Genomic DNA, 26,091 nt, shown 5'->3' on the forward strand with positions numbered 1-26,091 from the left:
CTTGGGAGCTGGAGACATCCGGAGCAGTGTCAGCCATAGGGGAATGGGACCGAGGGCTGGCATGGACTCGGTGGGCCGAAGGGCCTCCTTCGGTGTCGGAAAGGGGGAAAGCCAGTGTGGGAAGAGGGTGCGAGTTAGGACGTTGTGTCGACCAGTGGGGAGTGGTGCGGTGGGGGAGGTGGTTTGAGGGGTCCACTGAATGGTCCAGCTCATTCACGAGGTTCACCTTCTTTCTCCCCACAGAGGCACCACTTTGCTCAGGCCATTGCCATTCTAAACAGTGAGGGCTGCAACATCTTTGAGTCGTTCTCTCGGAAGGTGAGTGTAGTCGGTAACTGGTTTATTATTGTCAAATGTACCGAGGTACAGTGAAAAACTTCGTGTTGCCTGCCATCCATACAGATCATTTCATCGCATCGAGGGAGTACAAGTGAAGAGCAATAACAGAATGCAAGATATAAAAGATTTCTTTATTAGTCACATGTACATCGAAACACACAGTGAAATGCATCTTTTGCGGAGAGTGTTCTGGGGGCAGCCCTCAAGTGTCACCGCGCTTCCGGCGCCAACATAGCACGCCCACAACTTCCTAACCCGTATGTCTTTGGAATGTGGGAGGAAACCGGAGCACCCGGAGGAAACCCACGCAGTCACAGGGAGAACGTACAAACTCCTTACAGACAGCGGCCGGAATTGAACCCGGGTCGCTGGCGCTGTAATAGCGTTATGCTAACCGCTACACTACCATGCCTGCCCTATCGTGTTACAGTTACAAAGTACAATGCAGGCAGACAATAAGGTGCAAGGGCCATGATGAGGTAGACTGAGAGATCAAGAATTCAAGGTCGTAGAGTCATACAGCACGGAAACAGGCCCTTCGGCCCAACTCATCCATGCTGACCAAGATGCCCATCTAAGCTAGTCCCATTTGGCCCATATCCCTCTAAACCTTTCCTATCCATGTACCTGTCAAAGTGTCTTTTAAATATTGTTAATGTACCTGTCTCAACCACTTCCTCTGGCAGCTTGGTCCATACACCCACCACCCTCTGTGTGAAGAAGTTGCCCCTCAGGTTCCAATTAAATCTCCCCCCCCCCCCCCCCCCCCACCCTTAAACCTGTGCCCTCTAGTTCTTGATTCCCCAACCCTGGGAAAAAGACTGTGTGCGTTCACCCTATCTCTGCCGCTCATGATTTTATACACCTCTATAAGGTCACCCCTCGTTCTCCTACACTCCAATGAATGAAGTCCTAATGTGCTCAACTTCTCTCCATAACTCAGTCCCTCGAGTCCCGGCAACATCATCGTAAATCTCCTCTGCACTCTTTCCAGCTCAATGGCATCTTTCCTATAGCAGGGTGACCAAAACTGAACACAATATTCCAAATGCTGCCTCACCAGGGTCTGTACAACTGCACCATAACGTCCCAACTCCTGTACTCGATGATCTGACCGGTAAAGGCCACCCTGCCAAAATCTGCCTTCACTGGTCCGTGCTGACCATCAGACACCCAGTTACACCAGTCCCATTTTATTCTCCCCACGTTCCCATCAACTCCCCCCAGTCTCTACCCCTCACCCACACACTGGGGGCAATTTACAGCAGCCAATTAACCCACCGACCCACACGTCATTGGGATGTGGGAGGAAACTGGAGCACCCGGGGGGAATCCAACTGTCACAGGGAGAACATGCAAACTCCACACAATCAGCACCAGAGGTCTAACTCTCCTAGTGTCTGTCCCATCCTTATCCTACCCCTGTCTGTCCCATCCCAGTGTCCGTCCCTTTGGTATTGGTTTATTATTGTCACTTGTACCGAGGTACAGTGAAAAACTTGTCTTACAAACTGATCGTACAGATCAATTCATTACACAGTGCAGTTACATTGAGTTAGTACAGAGTGCATTGAGGTAGTACAGGTTAAAAACAATAACAGTACAGAGTAAAGTGTCACAGCTACAGAGAAAGTGCAGTGCAATAAGGTGCAAGGTCACAACAAGGTAGATCATGAAGTCAGAGTCCATCTCATTGTATAAGGGAACCGTTCAATAGTCTCATCACAGTGGGGTAGAAGCTGTCCTTAAGCCTACCCCTGTCCTATCCCAGGGTCCGTCCCATCCTTATCCTACCCCTGTCCATCCCATCCCATCCCATCCCAGTGTCCGTCCTATCCCAGCGACTTCGTGCTGAGAGCTCCTAATCGCTTCTGTTCCTCTGCACAGGACTACCAGAAAATGCTGGACTTGATACGGGAGATTATCCTGGCGACCGACATGGCTCACCACATCGAGATCTTTCCCGAACTGCAGGAAATGGTTAAAGGTACTGGGCTCGTCCACCTATCGCTGTATCCATCACCTCTCAGGCTAACGGAAGCTCACCCCAAGCCTGAGGTTCAGAAGGTCCTGGTTATAACCGGCCACTTCCACCCACTGCCCGGTCCAGGGATATTTTCCAATGGCCTGGACCTGTGCCCTTCAACATTGAAGGGAAATGGGTGTCAGGGGCAGGTCTGACACTTTTTTTTGTAATATAAACATTTATTAGCTAAAAGCACTACAAAAGAACAACCAGTGTAAAAAATACTACAACCAATACAGAAAAGAGAAGAAAACAAACTAAGCACCTACATAACTACCGCAATAACGCTAACACCCGTTGAACGCACACGCAACACTTCAGAGAAGAATCGCATTCTCACCGTCTACGACAGGCGCTATCCCCTAAGGGGCCCATCGAGTGCAGAACTCACCCAGGGTGCCTGCGGATACCGCATGCTCCCTTGCAGGTCTGACACTGACACCCTGCCCTCAGTGTCCTTGAACTGTCCCAATGAACCACCGAGTGGTTTGTTGGATTATGATGTGAGGCTGACTTGGCCAGTTTAATGGTAAACACTTTACTAGTGAGTCACCAGACAGCTAAGTCAGCAAACCCGACTCCCTAAAAGGATGTCTTTCTTTGTCCAACTTTCCAAACTTTCCACCCCAAGACTAGATTTTATTGCAGATTTATTGAATTAACTGAATCTTAATTCCCCAGTTGCTTTGGTGGGATTTGAACTCCTGTCTGTGGGTTAATAGAACATGGAACATAGGACACAGCACAGGAACAGGCCCTTCGGCCCACAATGTCTGCACTGAACATGATGCCAAATTAACCTAACAGCCTCTTAACACCACTATTGTATCTGCTTCCACCACCAGCCCTGGTAGCCTGTTCTAGGCACCCACCACTCTCTGTGCAAAAACACTTGCCCCACACATCTCCTTTAAACTTTCCCTCTCACCTTAAATGCATGTCCTCTAGTTTTTGATATTTCTATCCTGGGGAGAAAATTCTGACTGTCTACCCTATCTGTGCCTCTGATAATTTTATAAACCTCTATCAGGTCTCCCCTCAGCCTCCAACACTTCAGAGAAAACAACCCAAGTTTGTCCAACCTCCCCTTATCGCTCATGCCCTCTAATCCAGGCAGCATCCTGGTGAACCTCTTCTGCACCCTCTCCAAAGGCTCCACATCCCTCCTGTAACAGGGTGACCAGAACTGAACAGAACACTCCAAGTGCAGCTGCTAGTTCAGGCCTCTGAACCACTGGCCTGGTAGAGTAGCCACCAGTATATTCTCCTCCTTTGTAGAACAGCACAGCACAGAACAGGCCCTTCGGCCCACAATGTTGTGCCGACATAGCTAATCCCTCCTACCTACAGAATGCCCACATCCCTCCATTTTCCTCTCATTCATGTGCCCATCCAAGCCTCTCTTAAAAGCCCCCAATGAACTTGCCTCCCCACCCTATCAGGCAACGCATTCCAGGCATCCACCACTCTCTGAGTAAAAAAAAAAGTACCCCTCACGTCTGTTCTGAACCTACCCCCTCTCAACTTAAATGCATGCCCTCTGGTATTGGATCGCTCAATTATGGGAAAAAGACATTGCTTGTCCACCCTATCTATGCCCCTCATAATTTGATACACTTCCAACAGATCACCCCTCAGCCTCCACCGCTCCAGAGAAAAGAGCCCAAGTTTGTCCAGCCTCTCCTGATAGCACATGCCCTCTAATCCAGGCAGCGTCCTGGTAAACCTCCTCTGCACCCTCTCTAAAGCCTCGACATCCTTCCTAAAGTGAGGTGACCAGAATTGCATGCATTACTCTATATGTGGCCTAACCAGACTTCTATAGAGATGCATCGTAACTTCTTGACTCCTGTACTCAGTACCCCGATTAATAAATGCAAGCATTCCATAAGCCGCCTTAACCACCCTGTCTACCTGTGTAGCCACTTTCAATGAGCCATGGCCACACCCCAATGTCTCTCTGCTCTTCAACACTGTTAAGGGTCTTGCCCTTCAGAATGTACTGCCTCTTGACGTTAGTCCCACCAAGGTGAAACACCTCGCATTTATCCAGGTTAAACTCCATCTGCCATTTCTCTGCCCACATCTGCAGCTGATCTATATCACACTGTATCCGTCGCCAGTCTTCTACACTATTCACAACTCCACCATTGTCGTCTGTGTGTAGCATCTGGCCTTATGAGTATGGTACTGAGGGAGTGCTGCACCGCCAGAGATACTGTCCTTTGGTTGAGGTGTTAAACCCACAAATCAGTCTCCCCACTCAGTGAGGCAGAAAAGAAATGATCCTGCTTCAAAGAAGTGGCAAGTTCTGAGAGCCATACAGCATGGAAAGAGGCCCTTCAGCTCAACTCGTCTATACCCATCACATTACCTCTCTAAACTAGTCCCATTTGTTTGCATTTGGCCCATTGCCCTCTAAACCTTTCCTGTCCAAATGTTTCTCAAGCACTGTGATTGTACCTTGGCAGCTCGTTCCATACACCCAACACCCTCTGTGTGAAAACATTGCCCCTCAGATCCCCTTTAAATCTTCCCCCTCTCACCTTAAACCTATGCCCTCTAATTTTAGACTCCCCTACCCCGGGGAAAGGACAGTGACCATCCACCTTATCTACACACTTCTCATTTTATAAACCTCCATAAGGTTCACCCCTCAGCCTCTTTTGCTCCAGGAAAACAGTCCCAGCCTATCCAGTTTCTCCGTATCACTCAAGCCCTCCAGTCCCGGCAACATCCTTGTGAAACTTTTCTGCAATCTCCCTAGCTTAATGAAATCCCATTTGACCCCACCCAGACAGGATATTGGTCTTTGGTTTGCGGGATCTTGCTTTTTTTGGCTGTGTTTTTTTTCAATCAAAAAATAGATTGGCTGTTGCTTTTTCCACAACACACCAGTGTTCACGTCTCAAGGGCTGGAAAAAAACAGGAGTCTTTTCCTTTCGATGGAAATTAATGGAATTTTGGGAATCACCCACCCAAACGCTTCCCATCCCACTGGCCTGCCTGAAGTCAAAGTCAAAGTCGAGTTTATTGTCAGATGCACAAGTCCATGTGTGCACAGGTGCAATGAAAAACTCACTTGCAGCAGCATCACAGGCACAGAGCGTCAGATAAGCAGCGTTCACAAGAAAAACATAAACATAAATTATACACAATTTTTACAAGAAAGAACACAATTAGAACAAAAAAAGTCCATTTTAGTGCAAAGTGGTCACAGTGTTGTAAACTGTAGTGATTAGGGTTGTGCCGGTTGCTTCAAGAACCGAATGGTTGAAGGGAAGTAGCTGTTCCTGAACCTGGTGGTGTGGGACTTCAGGCTTCTGTACCTCCTGCCCAATGGGGGCTGCGAGAAGATGGCACGGCCCGGATGGTGGGGATCTTTGATGATGGATGTTGCCGCCTTGAGGCAGCGCCTCCTGTAGATACTCCCGATGGTGGGGAGGGATGTGCCCGTGATGTATTGGGCAGAGTCCACTACTCTCTGCAGCTTCTTACGTTCCTGCGCATTCAAATTGCCGTCCCAGACCGTGATGCAACCAGTCAGGATACTTCCAGCAGTACATCTGTAGGTCTGCCCCATTCCCACCCACTCCCTCCTGGTTTGAAGCAGGATATTTTTACAAACCTCTTGTGTTTCGCGGCAGCTTACGATAAAGAGAACTATAACCACCACAATCTCCTCCTGTACCTGATGATGACAACCTGTGACCTCAATGACCAGACCAAAGGATGGAAGACCACTATAAAAACAGCGGTGAGTGACCTCGGAGGTGAGTCTGGGGCAACACCGTCCATTCAGCAGCAACGGCATCACTGACTTGCATTTACATAGCACCTTCCATGAAGTACTGCATGGTAGGCTTCCATTGACAAGGTCCCACATGGTAGGCTGTTCCGGAAGATTAGATCACATGGGATCCAGGGCGAGCTAGCCAATTGGATACAAAACTCCACCCCTTATTTTTCTTCCCCTCCCCCCCCCTTTGTCTTCCCATATTCCTGTGGCTCCCTCCCCCGCCTCGATGACCTGCCCATCTCCTCTCCTCCCCTCCCCCATCCTTTATTCCCCTCTCCTACCGGATTCCTGCTCCTTCAGCCCTTGGCCTCTTCTACCCATCACCTCTCAGCTTATTACATCTTCTTCCCCCCCCCCCACCCACCTACCTTCCCCCTCTCACCTGGACTCACCTGTCCCCTGCCTGCGTGTGCTCCTCCCCCTCCCCCCACCTTCTTATTCTGGCTTCTGCCCTCTTCCTCTCCAGTCCTGATGAAGGATCTCGGCCCGAAATGTCGACTGTTTATTTCCCTCCACGGATGCTGCCTGACCTGCTGAGTCCCTCCAGCACTTAAGGTTGAAGATACATATACATCGAAACACACAGTGAAATGCATCTTTCTGCGCAGTGTTCTGGGGGGCAACCCGCAAGTGTCGCCACGCTTCCGGCGCCAACATAATATGCCCACAACTTCCTAACCCGTACGTCTTTTGGAATGTGGGAGGAAACCGGAGCACCTGGAAGAAACCCACACAGACACGGGGAGAACGTACAAACTCCTTACAGACAGCGGCCGGATTTGAACCCGGGTCGCTGGCGCTGTAAAGCGTTACGCTAACCGCTACACTACCGTGCCTGTCTTTTGTGTATTGCTCCAGATTCCAGCATCTGCAGAATCTCTTGTGTCTCTGGATACAAAATTGGCTTGGTGGTAGGAGTCCAAAGAGTAGAGGGTAGTTTTTCAGACTGGAGGCCTGTGACCAGTGGTGTGCCACAGGGATCGGTGCTGGGTCCCCTGTTGCTAGTAATAATTTGGATGAAAATGTAGGTGGCAGGGTTAGTAAGTCTGCAGAAGCCACCAAGATCGGTGGTATCATGAACAGTGAGGAAGGTGATCTTAGATTACAACGGGATCTTGATGAACTGGGTCAGTGGGCAGAGGAACGGCAGATGGTGTTCAATTCATGCGAGGTGTTGCAGTTTGGTAAGACAAACCAGGGCAGGACTTGCACAGTAAATGATGGGGCCCAGGGGAGTGTTGTAGAACAGAGGGAGCCAGGGGTGCAGGGACATGTTGCCTTGAAAGTGGTGACACAGGTAGACAGGGTGGTGAAGGTTTTTGGCCGACTGGCCTTTATTGGTCAGGATATTGAGTACAGGAGTTGGGACGTCATGTTACAACTGTACAAGATGTTGGTAAGGCCACATTGGTATTGGTATTGGTTTATTATTGTCACTTGTACTGAGGTACAGTGAAAAACTTGTCTTGCATACCGATCGTACAGATCAATTCATTACACCTTGCAGTTACATTGAGTTAGTACAGAGTGCATTGATATAGTACAGGTAAAAACAATAACAGTACAGAGTAAAGTGTCACAGCTACAGAGAAAGTGCAGTGCAATAAGGTGCAAGGTCACAACAAGGTAGATCGTGAGGTCAGAGTCCATCTCATTGTATAAGGGAACTGTTCAATAGTTTTATCACAGTGGGGTAGAAGCTGTCCTTAAGTCTGGTGCCTTCAGGCTCCTGTATCTTCTACCGGACGGAGTACAGTGTACAGTTCTGGTCACCCTGCTGTAGGAAGGATGTCATTAAACTGGAAAGGGTGCAAATAAGATTTATGAAGGTGTTACTGGGACTGGAGGGCTTGAGTTGTAAGGAGAGGCCGGATAGGCTGGGACTGTTTTCCCTGAAGCATAGGAGGCTGAGGGGCTTAAATGCTGCCTTCTAGTCCTTGAGAATCTAATGAAAATATCTTCTTTCTATTTCCCCTCTCTGAACCAATTCTGATCTCCCACACCTCTCTGCTCCAAGGAGAACAACCCCAGTTTCTCTAGTCCAAACTTGGAGCTGAATTCCTTTGTTTCTTGAACTATTTCCACGAAATGTCTCAGATGATGCAATTGCACCACTTCCTCTGGCAGCTTGTTCAATATACCCACCAGCCTCTGTGTGGAAAAAGTTGTCTCTCACGTCCTGTTCTCCCCTCTCACCTGAAACCTCTGCCCTCTAGTTTTAGAACCCCCCCCCCCACCCTGGGTAAAAGGACTGTGACCATCCACCTATCTATGCCCCTCATTTTCGAAACACCTGTGAGGTCACCTCTCAGCTTCCTTCGCTCCAGTATATCCAACTAACCCAACAACCTGCACGTCTTTGGGATGTGGGAGGAAACCGGAACACCCGGGGGAAACTCACGCGGTCACAAGGAGAAGGTGCAAACTCCACACAGACAGCGCCAGAGGCCAGGATCGAACCTGGGTCTCTGGAGCTGTGAGGCAGCGGCTCTACCTGCTGTACACTGTGCTGCTCAGATATACAATACGTGAGAAATGGCTCAGTGAACATATTGTGGTGTTGCTAACGCTCCAATATATACTCCAATAATACTTGTTGTTTACCCTCCTTCCTTGGAGTCCCCTCAAATTATCCTTTTCTTTTTCCCTAGGAGCTGATTTATAAGGAATTCTTTTCACAAGGAGATTTGGTGAGTCAACATTGGAAAATGTTAATTTTTCCTCTCAGGTTGGTTAATTGGTTTATTATTGTCACTTGTACCGAGGTACAGTGAAAAATACCCTTCATACAGATCATTTCATTACCCAGTGCATCGAGGTAGTACAAAGTAAAACAATAACAGAATGCAGAATAAAGTGTTACAGTTACAGAGAAAGTGCAGAGCAGGCAGACAATAAGGTGCAAGACCATAACGAGGTAGATTGTGAGGTCAAAAGTCCATCTCAACGTATAAGGGAACCTTTCAATAGTCTTATCACCGTGGGATAGAAGCTGTCCTTGAGCCTGGTGGTACGTGCCCTCAGGCTCCCGTATCTTCTGCCCAATGGGAGAGGGGAGAATAGAGAATGTCCGGGGTGGGTGGGGTCTTTGATTATGTTGGCTGCTTTACCGAGGCAGTGAGAAGTGTAGACAGAGTCCATGGAGGGGAGGCTGGTTTCTGTGATGCGCTGGGCTGTGTCCACAACTCTCTGCAGTTTCTTGTGGTCACAGGCAGAGCAGTTGCCGTACCAAGCCGCGATGCATCCAGATAGGATGCTTTCTATGGTGCATTGATAAAAATTGGTGAGGTCAAAGGGGTAATCAAGTGTTTAGTGTTTTTTTTGTAGTCCTGATGTTCAGATTGGGAAATGCTTTGTCAAGTCAGGTTTATTGTCATGTGCACAAGTACGGTGAGGTACAGGTACAATGAAAAACTTGTAGCAGCATCACAGGCACGTAGGTACAGACATAAATTGTATATAAACCAGGCAACTATTGAGACTCGTTCGAACTACACCGGGATATGGTGAGAATTATGAATCTTGAAGCAGGAATTTTCATTAAATCCAGCACTTATATGCAATTGTGTAGTCTTGTAAAACAGACCAAGAGTTATCTGGAGGTATTAGTCGGCAGGACGCATCAGTGCGGTTAGTCCAGGCAGCCAAAGCTCGGTTCAATAGTCTGACCTCAAGAATCATCTCAAAAAAACGGGAGAGGTGGAGAGGTTTCAGGAGACCTTGAGGGACTGAGTTATAGGGAGAGGTTGGGCAGGCTAGGACTTTATTCCTTGAAGTGTAGGAGACTGAGGGGTGACCTTATAGAGGTGTATAAAGTCATGAGGGGCATGGATAGGGTGAATGCGTTCAGTCTTTTTCCCAGGGTTGGGGAATCAAAAACTAGAGGGCACAGGTTTAAGGTGAGAGGGGAGAGATTTAATAGGAACTTGAGGGGCAACTTCTTCACACAGAGGGTGGTCCGTATGTGGAACGAGCTGCCAGAGGAAGTGGTTGAGGCAGGTACAATAGCAACATTTAAAAGGCACTTGGACAGGTACATGGATAGGAAAAGTTTTGAGGGATATGGGCCAAACGCAGGCAAATGGACTGGCTTAGATGGGAATCTTATTCAGCATGGACGAGTTGGACCGAAGGGCCTGTTTCTGTGCTGTATGACTCTATGACTCCAGATCTGAGGCCTGTGCATGTGGACAGATGTGGAACTGATGTCAGCCAAGCGCCACGGTGATGGGTGAACAGTGGGAGTTAAGGAACAGGGCAGCAGAGTTCGGGATGAGCTAGGTTTGTGGAGCACGGAGTGGCGGGATGCAGTTGACAGAGGCACGGATGAAGGTCTCTGCAGTGGATAAGCCAAGGATACCTTGGGTCAAACTTGGGTTGTTTTCCCTGGAGCGTCGGAGGCTGAGGGGAGACCTGATAGAGGTTTCTAAAATTACGAGCGGCACAGATAGAGTAGACAGTCAAGAGTCTTTTTCCCAGGGTGAAAATGTCAAATACTAAAGGGCATGCATTTAATATGAGAGGGGGGAAAGTTTAAAGATGTGCGGGGCACGTTTTTTCCACACAGGTGCCTGGAACGGGCTGCTGGGGATGGTGGTGGGAGCAGGTACGATAAGAGGCTTTAGATAGACACATGAATGTGCAGGGAGTGGAGGGATGTGGATCACGTGCAGGCAGAAGAGATTTAGTTTAATTCGGCATCATGTTCGGCACAGACATGGTGGGCGGAAGGGCCTGTTCCTGTGCTGTGCTGTTCTGTTCTATGGTGTCAACGCCATGGGAGGTGAAATAGGTGGGTGTGGGAAAGGCCTGACTCTGTGGTCAGTGCTTCCTCTCGCAGTCGAATAGCAACAAGAGCAGTCGGGCCAAGACTGTGCTCCTGATTCCACATGGACCTCTGACCTCTTCCTTTCATGTCCTGTTTGCAGGAGAAGGCAATGGGGAACCATCCCCTTGAGATGATGGATCGAGAGAAGGCGTATGTTCCCGATCTCCAGATCAACTTCATGGAACATATTTGCATGCCAACTTACAAGTAAGATCATCCATCCTCTCCCGCAGCAGGTCACCATTAACCAGCGTCAGCGGTTGGTCAACAGCGAGACTTCCGTGCCCCACCCCACCACCAATGGCAGAACTGAGGTCAAATGATGGGCACATTGGCTGCTTTTGGTCACTCTCCAAAGAGGAGACAGATGGGAGTCTAAGGCACCAGAACTCCTCAACCCATGTCCCTTGACAACCACTCCCTGAACACCAGATATAATTCAGGCAGAGGGATCTTGGCTCCCTGAAAGAGGCAACACAAGTGGTAAAGAAGTCGTATGGCATACAGTGGGCCGAACGCGGGCAACTGGGACTGGCAGGGAGTATGCTGTGGTCAGCATGGACCAGTAGGGCCGAAGGGCCTGCCTCCGTGCTGTATTACTCTATGACTTTATGACTTGCCTTCATCGGTCGGGGCATTGAGTATAAAGGTCGGGAAGTCACATTGCAGCTGTGCAAAACTGGTCAGGCCGCACTTGGAGTATTGTGTGTAGTTCTGGTCGCCTCATCACAGGAAGGATGTGGAGACTTTGGAGAGGGTGCAGAAGAGGTTCACCAGGACACTGCCTGGATTGGAGGGGCATGAGCTACAAGGAGAGGTTGGACAGACGGGTTGTTTTCTCTGGAGCGTCGGAGGCTGAGGGAAGACTTGATAGAAGTTTATAAAATTATGACAGGCAGAGATAGGGTAGACAATCAGAGTCTGTTTTTCCCCAGGGTGGGAATGTCAAATACTAGAGGGCATCACTTCAAGGTGAGAGGGGGGAAAAGTTTAAAGAAGAATTGTGGGGCAGAGAGTGGTGGTGCCTGGAACAGGAGCAGGTGGAAGCAGATACAACAGCAACACTTGAGAGGCACATGAAGAGGCAGGGAGTGGAGGGGTACAGACCATGTGCAGGCAGACGGCATTGGTTTAATTTGGCATCGTTCGGCACAGACATGGTGGGCCGAAGGGCCTGTTCCTGTGCTGTACCGTGTTCTAAATAAGGACAGACTTTAAAATGAATTGGAGCCGTAAGTCTGATCCCAGCTTCCCAGTTTGGTCTTCCGAGTGTGACTGCCTCTTCCTCAGCATCTTTCAAACAAATGGATCTTTTGCCTGGATGCTCTATTCAAAGGCAAAATGGGCTTGTACTGAAGGGATTGAGGCAGTGGGCCAGGTACAGATGGCAGTTAGCAGTGAGGCAGATAAACCCAGGTGAGGTGAAGAATAAACACAATTGGCCCGCTGCCCACAAACTGACACCCTGGGGAATGGGATGCCGAGGTTGGGAGAGATGGGAGTGAGGTGGGGTGGGGGGAGTGTGGTGGGAGATGGAGTTAGCAGAGTTGGAGGAGAGGTGGAAAATAGAAATGGAAGGAATCAAAAGAGAAAATCCTGATAATACCAAACAGGTCGGGCAGTACCTGCAGGAAGAGAAACAGGGTAAACATATCAGGTTGAGGACCCTGCTCCGGAACCCAGTTCTGACGAAAGGTTTCAGATTGAAACGTTAACTCTGCTCCTCTTCCCCAGACGCTGCCTGACCCGCTGAGTATTTCCAGCATTTTTTGGTTTTTTGTTTCAGATTTCCAGCAAAGATGTGTTTTTTTTTTAATTTTTCTTTAGGGATGAGAGGAATAAAAACTGTAAATGCTAGAAACACTCAGCAGGGGTCAGTCTGCATCTGTGGGGTGAGAAGCAGGTTGGAGATGTTTCGTCAGAACAGGGAAGGAGATCAGTTAGCTGCAGGGTGGGTGGGGAGGGGGATGTCTCTGATAGGGTAAAACCAGGGTGACCATGGGGATCATGGGGACCATGGCACCAGTGACCCGGGTTCAAATCCGGCCACTGTCTGTAAGGAGTTTGTACGTTCTCCCTGTGTCTGCGTGGGTTTCCTCCGGGTGCTCCGGTTTCCTCCCACATTCCAAAGACGTACGGGTTAGGAAGTTGTGGGCATGCTATGTTGGCGCCGGAAGCGTGGCGACACATGCGGGCTGCCCCCCAAAAACCACTACGCAAAAGATGTATTTCATTGTGTGTTTCGATGTACATGTGACTAATAAAGATCTGATCTTATCTTAAATACATGATCTGGTCAGTGAGTGAATGAGAGCAGGTAGAAAGTGAGAACGTGAACGAAAGAATCTAAAAGTTGTGAAATGCAGTGCAGGAGCACCTGCCCGACAGGTTAGGCTTATTTGGAGTATTGTGTACAGTTCTGGTTCGCCCATTACAGGAAGGATGTGGGGACGGTGCAGAAAAGGTTCACCAGGATGCTGCCTGGATTAGAGATCATGAGCTACAGTATAAGGAGAAGTTGGATAGAATTGGATTGATTTCTCTGGAGAGGCGGAGGCTGAGGGGAAATCTGATAGAAGTTTATAAAATTACGAGAGGCATGGATAGGGTAGACAGTCAGAGTCCATTTCCCAGGGTGGAAATGTCAAATGCTAGAGGTCATGGCTTTAAAGTGAGAGGGGGAAAGTTTAAAGGGGATTTATGAGGCAAGTATTTTTTACACAGAGAGGGGTGGGTGCCTGGAACGGGCTGCCAGGACTGGTGGAGGCAGATACAATAGTGGCGTTTAAGAGCCAATTAGACAGGCAGGGAATGGAGGGATATGGATCATGTGCAGGCAGATGGGATTAGTTTAAATTGGTATCATGGTTGGCACAGACAATGTGGGCTGACAGAATTAGTTTGGTTTATTATTGTCACATGAACTAATGTACAGTGAAAAACTTGTCTTGCATACCGTTCGTACAGATCGATTCATTATACGGTGCACTGAGGTAGTACAGGGTAAAACAATAACAGAATGCAGAATGAAGTGTTACAGTTACAGAGAGAGTGCAGTGCAGGTAGACAATAAGGTGCAAGGTCATAACGAAGTAGATTGTGAGGTCAAAAGTCCACTTTATCATAAAAGGCAACTGTTCAATAGTCTTATAACAGCAGGATGGAAGCTGTCCTTGAACCTGGTGGTACGTTCTTTCAGGCTTTTGTATCTTCTGCTCAATGGTATTGGTTTATTATTCTCACTTGTACCGAGGTACAGTGAAAAACATGTCTTGCATACCGTTCATACAGATCAATTCATTACACAGTGCATTGAGGTAGTACAGGGTAAAAACAATAACAGAGTACAGAGTAAAGTGTCACAGCTACAGGGAAGTGCATTGCAGATAGACAATAAGGTGTAAGATCATAACAAGGTAGATCGTGAGGTCAAGAGTCCATCTCATCGTATAAGGCAACCATTCAATAGTCTTATAACAGTGGGATAGAAGCTGTCCTTGAGCCTGGTGGTACGTGCTTTCAGGCTTTTGTATCTTCTGCTTGATGGGAGAGGGGAGGAGAGACAATGACCTGGGTGGGTGGGGTCTTTGATTATGTTGGCTGCTTCAGCAAGGCAGTGAGAAGTGTAGACAGAGTCCATGGAGGGGAGGCTGTTTTCTGTAATGTGCTGAGCTGTGTCCACAACTCTCTGCAGTTTCTTACGGTCCCAGGTAGAGCAGTTGCCGTACCAAGCCATGATGCATCCAGATAGGATGCTTTCTATGGCGCATTGATAAAAATTGGTGAATGTCAAAGGGGACATGCCAAATTTCTTTAGCCTCCTGAGGAAGTAGAGGCGCTGGTGAGCTTTCTTGGCTGTGGCGTCAACGTGGTTGGACCAGTACAGGCTATTGGTGATGTTCACTCCTAGGAACCTGAAGTTCTCAACCCTCTCAACCTCGGCACTGTTGATGTAGCCAGGAGTGGGGCTGAGGTTTATGCACCGAGATACAGTGAAAAGCTTTTGTCTGCATGCCATCCAGACAGATCATTCCAAACATAAGTACATCGAGGTAGTATAATAAGAAGAAAAGATAGGGTGCAGAATCAGATAAATCACTACGTTTAGGAGACAGTTAGACCCATGCTTACATCAACAAGGCACAGAAGGATATGTGGGCAAATGTGATTGGCATAGATGGGCAACAAGGTCAGCAGGGCTGTGATGGGCTGAAGGGCCTACTGTGCAGTACATCTCTGTGACTTTCTCTTCTCTCTCTAGGCTTCTGATGGATATCCTCCCGCAGGCGGAACCTCTTTACCAGCAAGTAAAAGAGAATCGAGATCAATGGATTAAAGTGTCCCCTAAATTCACCTTCACAGGGCTTCCAAGCAACAGTACTTTGGACTTTCTCAGTGAGAATGAAGACTCCCAATTGACCTCAGCAGACACATCCTCGACGACCAAGCTCCCAGTGGTCAGAGAAACCACTTCTAATCAATAATAATTATTTTTATTGCAGTTTAAACGAACAGAACAAAAAAATACAAAAAAAATTCATTGAAGCATCTGAAATCTGCAAACATTGGTATCCTTAAATGTGATTTTTATAGGGCCTGATTATTAATTGTCACTGGCATTCTCTCTCACACATTTTCCTTTTGCCGGACTTCTTTTGACTTTCTATTCGGCATAGTTCACAAGATATATCCCAGGCAATGCAGGGTTTTATCGAACAGAATTATCAGTGAGTTAAGTTTCGGCTTGGTGAGAAGGGGGATAAATTTGGAGAAGGGAACGACAGTGAGGCTGGAAGGTTTTGGGAGGGAGTTCGGAGATCAGGGACCGGGCTGCTGGTGGAGTGACGGGAGGCAAGGATTGGAGGAGTGCGGGGATTCTGGAGGGGAGGGAGGTGGGGGGTGACACCCAAACAGGAGGCCTCATTTTAAAATCAAGGTGTTTCTGGACACAGAAAGTATGGGATCACTGGAGCAAACTGGGAAGAAGACTCGTTGTGGGGGTAGGAGCCGGGGTTTGGGATGAGCTGGCGGTTACAGAGAGCTAACCAAATTGAGTTAAAATGGTCACCCAGGGGAAATTAGCCTGACCCACCTCCCCACCTTTGCCACTTCTCCCTCTCCACTGGGTCAAGGATATTCAGGAGCAGATTCCCATTGGGAATCCTGGGATGAGAGGGTTGTTCCACCAAGAGAGACTGAATAATTTGGACCTGTATTCTTTGGAGTTTGGAAGAGAGAAATGACCTTATTCAAACATATAAGATCCTAAGGGGGGTTTGACAGAGTAGATGTTGGTAGGGGTGTTAGTATAAGAGTAAGGAAATCATGCTGTAGCTGTATAAAACTTTAGTCAGACCGCACTTGGAGTATTGTGTGCGGTTCTGGTCGCCCCATTACAGGAAGGATGCGGAGGCTTTGAAAGAGTGTAGAAGAGGTTCACCAGGATGCTGCCTGGATTATAAGGAAAGGTTGGACAAACTTGAGTTGTTCTCCATACAGCGTTCAAGGTTGAGGGGAGACCTGATAGAGGTTTTTAAAATTATGAGAGGCATAGATAGGGTAGACAGTCAGAATCTTTTCCCCAGAGTAGAAATGTCAAACACCAAAGGACATGCTTTTAAGGTTAGAGGGGGGAAAGTTTAAAGACAATGTGACAGGCAAGTTTCTTTTACACAGAGAGTAGTGGATGCCTGGAAGGCCGTGCCAGGGGTAGCGGTGGAAGCAGGCAGTTTGGTGGAGTTTAAGAGGCTTTTAGACAGACACATGAATATGAAGGGAATGGAGGGATGTGGATGATACACAGGAGGAGGACATTTAGTATAAATTGGCATCAAGATCGGTACAACATCGTGGGCCGAATGGCCTGTGCAATGCTGTACTGTTCTATGTTCTCACTGGGGAAGAGCCTTGCATAAGGGGACATAACTACAAGATAAAGGGCAGTCATTTAAAACTGACGTATGTAGAAATATCTTCTTGCAGAAGGTGATGGATCTCTGGAATTCTTTGCCCCTGGGGGTGATGGAAGCTGGATCATTAGAAGTGTTTTAAGAGGAGGGGTAGATCGAGGAATTGAGTGTTATGGAGAAATGGCATAGAAGGGAGTTGAGGCCAGCATAGATGAGCTGTGATCATATGAAATGGTAGGGCAGGCTTGAGGGACCTGGGGACCTACTCCTACTCCTACTCCTATTTTCTTGTGTTCGTTGGTGATGGACATTTGGGTTTGCATGATAATTTGACAGCTCCTAGTCACTTGTTAATCAGGTGATATCCCAACCCTGGGTAATGGTGTGTACAGTCACATCCACAGGTGGGGTAGTCAAATTCGCCACAAGAAGGATGGGCAACCAGGGTGCTGAGGTAGACCAGGGCACCATGTGGGGGCTTTGGGGGTATTTAGGTTGAGATTGCTTTACCTCTACCGAGGTTGTGGCTGCTCCTTGTCTGTGTCTCCACAATTATTTATGAGGGGCATAGACAGGGTGAAAGGGCACAGTCTTTTTCCCAGCGAGGGGCTGCTAAAAACAAGGGGGCATAGGTTTAAGATCAGAGGCGAGAGATTTAAAAGGGACATCAGGGGTAGCTTCTTCTCACAGAGGGTAGTGCGTAATTGGATGAGCTGCCAGAAGTAGTGGTTGAGGCGGGCACATTAGCAACATTTAAAATTCATCTAGATAAGTCCATGGATAGGAGGGGTTTAGAGGGCCATGGGCCAAACGCAGGCAGATGGGACTAGCTCACTGGGCAAGACAGTCGGCATGGACGAGTTGGGCCGGAGGGCCTGTTTCCATGCTGTAAGACTACTCCAGGTCCTTGCCAACCTCCTCCAGCCTCTGATTCCTTGCCCCGGGTATGTATCACTGGGCGAGATTCTCCTCTCAGCATTCCCACTGACGTTATTGTCACTGTGTGGCACACAGCCCACCTCACCCAGTTCCCAGAGAGGCGGATCGCTCCTTCCCACTGAAACGCGGCGCACAGACACAATCACAGCATTTGTGATCTCGATGGAATGGTCTGCCCATCATCCAACCCTTGGCCGTGGTTACTGTGATGACGTAGAGTGTGTGTGCATCTTTCTGATTAGGATTAAAGACATCTGCGTCCTGATAAATTTCCATCTGCTCTTGTTAAACAGGAAATAAATTCCACTGAGTTGCTTCACAGTCCTGGAGAGGAAAAGGTTTGTTTTCCATTGGGCCTGGGTGTCATTGGGAAGGCCAGCATTTATTGCCTGTCCCTAATTGCCCCTTGAAGAGGTGGAGGTGAGCTGCCTTCTTGACCTGCTGCAGTCCTTCTGGTGAAGGGGCTCCCACGGTGCTGTTGGGGAGGGAGTTCCAGGATTTAGACCCAGTGACGGTGAAGGAACGGCGAGATATTTCCAAGTCGGGACGGTGTGTGACCGGGAGGGGAACCTGCAGGTGGTGGTGTTCCCCTGCACCCGCTGCCCTTGTCCTTCTGGGTGGGAGAGGAGGTGGGTTTGGGAGGTGCTGTCGGAGTAGCCTGGGTGAGTAACTGCAGTGCGTTGTGTAGACGGTGCACACTGCAGCCCCTGTGCGCCGGTGGTGGAGGGAGGGGGTGTTTGGGGGGGTGGATGGGGTGTCAAGTCAAGTGGGTTATTTTGTTCTGAGTGGTGCAGAGCTTCTTGAAAGCTGGAGCCGCATTCACCCAGGCAAGTGGAGAGGGTCCATCACACTCCCGACTTGTGCCTTGTAGACGGTAGAGAGACCTTGGGGTGTCAGGTGGTGAGTCATTCACTGCAGAATCTCCAGCTTCTCTTGTAACCACGGTATTTTTGTGGCCAGTTTTATAGAGACGGCACCTGTTCACGTGTCACACCAGCCTTCCTTCAGTGGGCTTTTGTGCTTTAGAAAGTCCAGTCGCGGTAAGAGCTTCCCTCTTGCTTTTCCATTGTCTGTGGCTGAGTAACATTGACAGGACGCGAGAGCTGTTCCAAACAAACTCTGTTCCCGGTACAGAAACAAGTGAAGCCACTCGCCCCTCCTAACCAGCGTCACCCACGCGGTAACAAAGGCACTGAGAGACAGCAAGCAGAGTGCTGGTGGCTTCCTGCAAGACATCCTGTAGAGTGCACATCACTGTGGAATAAGAGCCATTGCCATGGGACATGTCTAAGCTTATCTACATATCACTCGGCACAATCCGGGTAGTCTGATTATTGTAAATATTAAACATTTATGTTTCTCAATAAATTATGTTTTTGTGTTCTCTATCCTCTCGTTCGTGCTTCTGTTACTGAGAACCCCCAAATTATTGAAAATCAAAACGCTGCAGACGCTGGAAGTCTGAAATAAAAACAGAGTCGGAAACACTCAGTGGGTCAGGCAGCATCTGCGGAGAGAGAAACAGGATTAACGTCTGAGTCATGAGATGCTTCATCAGATGCTGATGACCTGCTGAATGTTTCCTACCTCAATGCTCTATTCCTGCTCGAACCCCGTATCTCTCAATTCCCTTAGTATCCAAACATCTATCTACTCTTGTCTTGGATACTCACTGACTGAGTCTTCATGGGATAGAGCATTCCAAAGATTCACCCCTCTCTGAGTAAAGGAATATCTCCTCATGCAACACACAAGATGCTGGAGGAACTTGGCGGGTCAGGCAGCATCTGTGGAGGGAAATGGATAAAGACAAGGTCAAGTTTATTGCCATCTGCACAAGTCCATGTGTGTACAGGTGCAAAGAAAAACTTACTTGCAGCAGCATCACAGGCACATAGGATCAGATAAGCAGCATTCACAAGAAAAGCATAAATTAGACATAAATTATACACATTTTTTTACAAGAAAGAACACAATTAGAACAAAAAAATGTTTATTTTAGTGGATAGTGTTGCCATACTGAGGTAGTGATTAGGGTTGTGCAGGTTGGTTCAAGAACTGAATGGTTGAAGGGAAGCAGCTGTTCCTGAACCAGGTGGTGTGGGACTTCAGGCTTCTGTACCTCCTGCCCGATGGGAACTGTGAGAAGATGGCAATGCACGCAGTCAATGTTTCGGGTCGAGACCCTTCACCTGGTCCAGAAGGTTAAGACACATAGGATCCAAGGCAAGCTGACTAATTGGATCCAAAATTGGCCTTGTGACAGGCAGCAGAGGCTGGTAGTGGAAGGATGCTTTTCTGAGAGGAAGCCTGTGACCAGTGATGTACCTCAGTGATCGGTGCTGGGACCTTTGCTGTTTGTGATATATACTTATGACTTGGATTTGAGTGCAGGAGATATGATCAGTAAGTTTGCAGATGACAGGAAAATTGGTGGTTTTGTGGACAATGAGAAACGTTGCCTCAGGCTAAAGCGGGATACAGATCAGATGGAAAGTTGGGCATTTTGGGAAGTCAAATAGGGGTAGGACATACACAGAATATGGTAAGGCACTAAGGAATGTTGGTGAACAGAGGGACCTTGGGGTTCAAGTCCATGGTTCCCTGAAAGTGGCAACACAGGTAGATTGGATGGTGAAGAAGGCATGAGGCATGCTTGTCTTCATAGATTGGAGCATAGAATGTAAAAGTTGGGACATTATGTTACAACTTCACAAAATACTGGTTAGGTAACACTTGCAAGACTGTGTGCAGTTCTGATTGTTGCATTATGGGAAAGATGTGGTTGCCCTGGAGAGGTTGCGGAGGAGGTTCACCAGGATGTTGCCTGGATCGGAGGGTTCAGTCATGGGGAGAGATTGGACAGGCCAGGCTTGTTTTCCCTGGATAAGACGAGACAAGATCTTTATTAGTCACATGTACATTGAAACGCACAGTGAAATGCATCTTTTGTGTAGTGTTCTGGGGGTAGCTTGCAAGTGTCACCACGCTTCCGGCACCAACATAGCATGCCCACAACTTCCTAACCCATACGTCTTTGGAATGTGGGAGGAAACCGGAGCACCCGGAGGAAACCCACACAGACACGGGGAGAACGTACAAACTCCTTACAGTGGCCGGAATTGAACCCGGGTCGCTGGCGCTGTAATAGCGTTATGCTAACTGCTACACTACCGTGCCTGCCCGATAAGATATCTTTATTAGTCACATTTACATCGAAACTCACAGTGAAATGGAGCTTTCTCGTCGAATGTTCTGGGGCAGCCCGCAAGTGTCGCCACGTTTCCGGCGCCAATAGAGCATGAGGGGGGACCTGATAGAGGTAGATAAAGTTCTAAGAGGCACAGATAGGGGAGATAGGCAGAATCTTTTTTATCATGGTAGGGGTATCAAAAACAAGAGGGCACAGGGTTAAGGTGAGAGGAGTTTTAAAGGGGATCTGAGGGGTTAGTGTTTTACACAGAGAGAGGTTGATATCTGGAACGCACTGCCAGAGGAGGTGGTGATATCAGATACACTTACTGTGTTAAGAAGCATTTAGGCAGACACTTAAATAGACAAGGTATAGAAGGATACGGTCCTAGTGCCAGCTCATGGGATTAGTGTAGATGGGCAAAAAGGTTGTCATGGATGTGGTGGGCTGAAGGGCCTGTTTCTGGGCTGTCCCACTATGACTCTAATCAGCCTTGAGTGGCAGGTAAGATTTGAGGGTTTGAATGTCCTCTTAGTCCAATTTAACTTTCATAATAACTTTACTAGCAACCAGCATGGATGTGATGAGCCAAATGGCCTCACGGTAGTGTAGCGGTTAGCATAACACTTCACAGCGCCAGCGACCCGGGTTCAATTCCAGCCACTGTCTGTCAGGAGTTTGCACGTTCTCCCCGTGTGTCTGCGCGGGTTTCCTCCGGGTGCTCCGGTTTCCTCCCACATTCCAAAGACGTACGGGTTAGGAAGTTGTGGGCATACCATGTTGGCGCCAGAAGTGTGGTGACACTTGCGGGCTGCCCCCAGAATACTCAACGCAAAGGATGCATTTCACTGTGTGTTTCGATGTACATGTGACTAATAAAGAAATCTTATCTTATCTTTTGTAATCTAACAATTGTATGATCCTATGAAATTAACCTCTGATGGAAGCAAACACCTCCTATTGTTAGTTCTGTATTTCAATCCCTCTGAATCATTTCTGATCCAGTTTCAAAAAACGTAGCACTCGTGCTTCTGAGCCGCAGGCCGGGGGTTCAGTTCCTGCTTCCGGAACCTCCACACTAAAAGCTAGGCTGACAGTGCAGTGCTGCAGGAGTGCTGCACTGCCAACAGTGCCCACCCATCTTTCAGAGGAGACACTTACCGTAGGCAGTTGACCTGAAACATTGACTGTCTCTCCACAGATGCTGCCTCACCTTCAGAGTATTTCCGTATCCATATATTTTCTTACTGTGTAGAAAGAGACCATTCAGCCCATCGGGTCTATGCCAGCTCACAGAGCAATTCCATTCCACAACTAATTTTCCCTGTAATCTATTTTCCCCACATTTCCATCAGTGGTGGGTGCCTGGAAGACACTGTTGGGGGGGAGGGGGGGAATGTTTAAGAGCACATGAACAGGTAGGGAATGGAGGGATAGTGACTACATGCAGGCAGATGGGATTAGTTGGGATTGGTCTCATGGGTTGCACATATATCAAAATCAGAATCACCAAACACTCTTACAACTTTCTACGGATGTACAGTGAAGAGCATCCTGACTGGTTGCATCACAGCCTGGTACGGAGGCTCCAATGCACAGGATCGCAAGAGGCTGCAGAGGGTTGTAGACTCAGCCAGCTCCATCACGGGCACAACCCTCCCCACCGTCGAGGAAATCTTCAAGAGGCGGTGCCTCAAGAAGGCGGCATCCATCACTGAGGACCCTCACCATCCGGGACATGCCCTCTTCTCATTACTACTACCAGGGAGGAGGTACAGGAGCCTGAAGACCCACACTCAACGATTCAGGAACAGCTTCTTCCCCTCCGCCATCAGATTTCTGAACGGTCCATGAACCCATGAACACTACCTTGTCATTCATTATTTATTTATTTTTGTAACTTATAGATTTTTATATCTTTGCACAGTACTGCTGCTGCAAAACAACAAACTTCATGTCATATTAAGTCAGTGATAATAAATCCGATTCTGATTCTGACAGCGCCCAAGGCCAGGATCAAACCCGTGTCGCTGGAGCTATGAGGCAGCAACTTGCAGTCCCAACCGGTTTTGATTACAACGCTCCTGCTCCTGTTTTCGGTGGTCACCCCCCCCCACCACCACCACCACCACCACCACCACCACCACCACCACCACCACCACCACCACCACCACCACCACCACCACCACCACCACCACCACCACCCCCCGCCCGCCTGCTGCTGGACAGGAGTCACTTGCAAATAAAGGGCTGGAGGAACACCAAGGGTTAACCGCCCGATTTTTTTTCAGGACGTCACTCCAGACCGAACCAACCTGCAGGTGAAGCGGGCACTCTGCAATGCAGTGTGCAGCACCTCCCCCCCACCCCGCACCACCGCCCCTCCAGACCCTGTTCATGATCTGCATTTAGCACGGTGCATGTGGTAAATTCGGTTCCTATCAGCGGTTAAGCTGCGTTGCATGGGTGCAGGGGAGAGGGGTATTCCCCCGGGCTCGGCGTGACGCGCTCGGGGATTCCCTCCCCCCCCGCGCCGTGACGTCAGCCGCACTGTAACAAACCCACTGTTGCCAATTCCGCCTGTCACTTGAAGCCATGGCGGTGGGAGCTCCCGGTTGCTGGCGAGCGAACATCTCCTGGCAGCTCCGGGAGAGGGACCGCAACCAGAAGCAGCGTTTCCAGGCCATCATCATCTCCTGTGAGGCTCTGCTCTTTGTTGACCCTGGGCGGGCGAGGGAGGGGAGAGAGTCCACACGTCAGTGTAGTTGTAGATTAAACTCATCAGACTACTTTCCACAGAGTTACCTTGGTGTGGGCAGGGCGGTGTTGTTTTTTAAACCTTTTATTCGTCTGTGCATTTTACCTTTGGCTTTGCGTTCACCAGTTGTGCAGAGCCACGAAGGGGATTTTTGCACAGACACGTCAGATGTCGTGTGCAGGGGCTGTGTGGAGTGAGTGTTGTTGGTCTTGGGTGGTTGGAAGTTTCGGTCGATGCTGCAGAGTTGTGCCGAGGGAGCGCCGCGGGGGTTGGGGAAGTGGTGGTGAGGGAGCGCCGCAGGGACAGGGAGGTCGTAGTGAGGGAGTCAAGTCAAGTTTATTGTCACAAGTACGGTGAGGTACAGGTACAATGAGAAACTTGCAGTAGCATCACAGGTAGGTACAGACAGCACACAGAATATAAATTACACAAGACAATAAAGAAAAAAGTGTGCAAAAACAAGACAATAGTGCAAAAGAAAATGACACGGGCAACACAGGTAGTGCAAGAGGTGGTCTGTAGTGTTCTGTTGCTGAGATAGGGTTGGGGTTGTGCAGGTCAGTTCAAGAACCTGATGGTTGTAGGAAAGTAGCTGTTCCTGAACCTGGTGGTGTGGGACTTCAGGCTTCTGTACCTCCTGTCCGATGGTAGCTGCGAGAAGATGGCATGGCCCGGATGGTGGGGATCTTTGCTGATAGATGCTGCCTTCTTGAGGCAGCACATCCTGTAGTTGCTGTCAGTGTCCCCAGCGAGGTGGTGCTGAGGGAGTGCCGCACTGTGGGAGGGGTGGTGCGCTGTTGACATGTTCTTTACATTGGATGTTAACCAGATCACCAGTCCCTGAACTAGCATCACTGCACCAGAAGATCCGGTCAGTGCCATGTCACTTCTGCAGGAGCTTGCTGTGCGCAAATCGGCTGCGGGTTTCGTGCAGCTGCAGCGGCAGGGTCCTGAGGTGGTGAATCGACTGGTGGAAGCTGCACAGTCCCCCGTTCAAGTCTGGAACCAGTAGAACTAATCCTGAGCAATGAGCTGTTGTACCCCAGTGCTCTGGTACTGGGTACCAGCTCAGCCCCTGCAGCCCAGGGCTGGTGCCCTGTCTGCTGTACACACGGAGAGGCCCAGCACGACTGTGGACCTGACATTCCTCACACGGAGCTGCTGATTGCAGTCACACCACGGTGGCTGCTGAGAACAGCAAGCCCGACTTTGACATGTCAAAGCTGTGTGCCAAATGCCAGAGCTGCTCTTTCAACCCCTCCTCTCCCACCGTCCAGGGTCCCACCCAGTCCAAGTGAGGCAGTCATTTATTCACGCCTCTTCCAATGTCGTGTCCCACTTGTATTCATCCTCTGTACTGGGGGCAGGTGAGGGAGAAGCAGGAGGTGGCCATTCAGCCCCTCTTTCCTGCTCTGCTATTCAATACAGTAGGACATAGAACAGTACAGCACAGGAACAGGCCCTTCGGCCCACAATGTTGTGCCAAACTAGTTAAGCTAGTAATTAAGTGCCTAACTAAACTAATCCCTTCTGCCTACACAATCTCCATATCCCTCCATTCTCTGCACATTCATGTGTCTATCTAAAAGCCTGTTAAAAGCCACTGTTGTACCTGCTTCCACTACTACCCTTGACAGCCCTTTCCAGGCACCCACCACTGTGTTTATAAATAAAAACTTGCCCTGCACATCTCCCTTAAACTTTCCCCCTCTCAACTTAAATGCACGTCCTCTAGTACTTGACATTTCTACCCTGGGAAAAAGATTCTGACTGCCTACCCATCTATGATCGAGGCTGATCTACCTCAGTACCACTTCCCTGCACAATCCCCATATTCCCAGATTCCCTTAGTGTCCAGAAATCCATGGATTCTGTCTTGAATATCCTCTCACTGAGCCTCCACAGCCCTCTTGAGACGTGGGCCAAATGCAGTCAAATGGGACCAGCTTAGATGAGCACCTTGGTCGGCATGGACCAATTGGGCTGAAGAGCTGCATGATTCCATGACTGGAATTCTAAAGGTTTACAACCCTCTGGGTAAAGAAATTTCTTCTCATCTCTGTCCCTTATACTAAGACTATGACCCCCAGGTAGGGGAATCATTCTCTCTGTCTAGTACCCAGTTAATCCTAGTGAAAATTTGTGTTTCAATGGGAATGCATTTTGCTCTTCTGAACTTTACATCAACTGCATATTGGAAGTTCTCGCTATGGGGCGTTCTGCTCCCTTTCCCAGGGTGATGCTGGGCCCTGTAGGCTCCATCTGTAATCCCTCTTGCCTTCCTCTGTTACTCAAACCTT

General features: G+C 48.8%; 2 protein-coding genes across 2 annotated transcripts in view; both read left to right on the plus strand.

Moving 5' to 3' along the window:
• The window catches only part of LOC127576113 (cGMP-dependent 3',5'-cyclic phosphodiesterase), a 194,406-nt gene extending 175,193 nt beyond the window's left edge, over positions 1-19,213 (plus strand). The window contains 6 exon segments of the mRNA XM_052026499.1: positions 244-318; positions 2,227-2,326; positions 6,013-6,122; positions 8,816-8,854; positions 11,093-11,199; positions 15,254-19,213. Coding sequence (XP_051882459.1) covers positions 244-318; positions 2,227-2,326; positions 6,013-6,122; positions 8,816-8,854; positions 11,093-11,199; positions 15,254-15,476 — 654 coding nt within the window. The 3' untranslated portion in view covers positions 15,477-19,213.
• Positions 19,214-23,608: 4,395 nt separating this feature from the next.
• Positions 23,609-26,091, plus strand: part of LOC127575709 (autophagy-related protein 16-1-like) — a 68,543-nt gene continuing 66,060 nt past the window's right edge. Inside the window, exon 1 of the mRNA XM_052025694.1 lies at positions 23,609-23,731. Coding sequence (XP_051881654.1) covers positions 23,629-23,731 — 103 coding nt within the window. The 5' untranslated portion in view covers positions 23,609-23,628. The remainder of the gene's footprint in view (positions 23,732-26,091) is intronic.

Source organism: Pristis pectinata, chromosome 11 (assembly GCF_009764475.1).
Source record: "Pristis pectinata isolate sPriPec2 chromosome 11, sPriPec2.1.pri, whole genome shotgun sequence".
Classification (NCBI taxonomy): Eukaryota; Metazoa; Chordata; class Chondrichthyes; order Rhinopristiformes; family Pristidae; genus Pristis; species Pristis pectinata.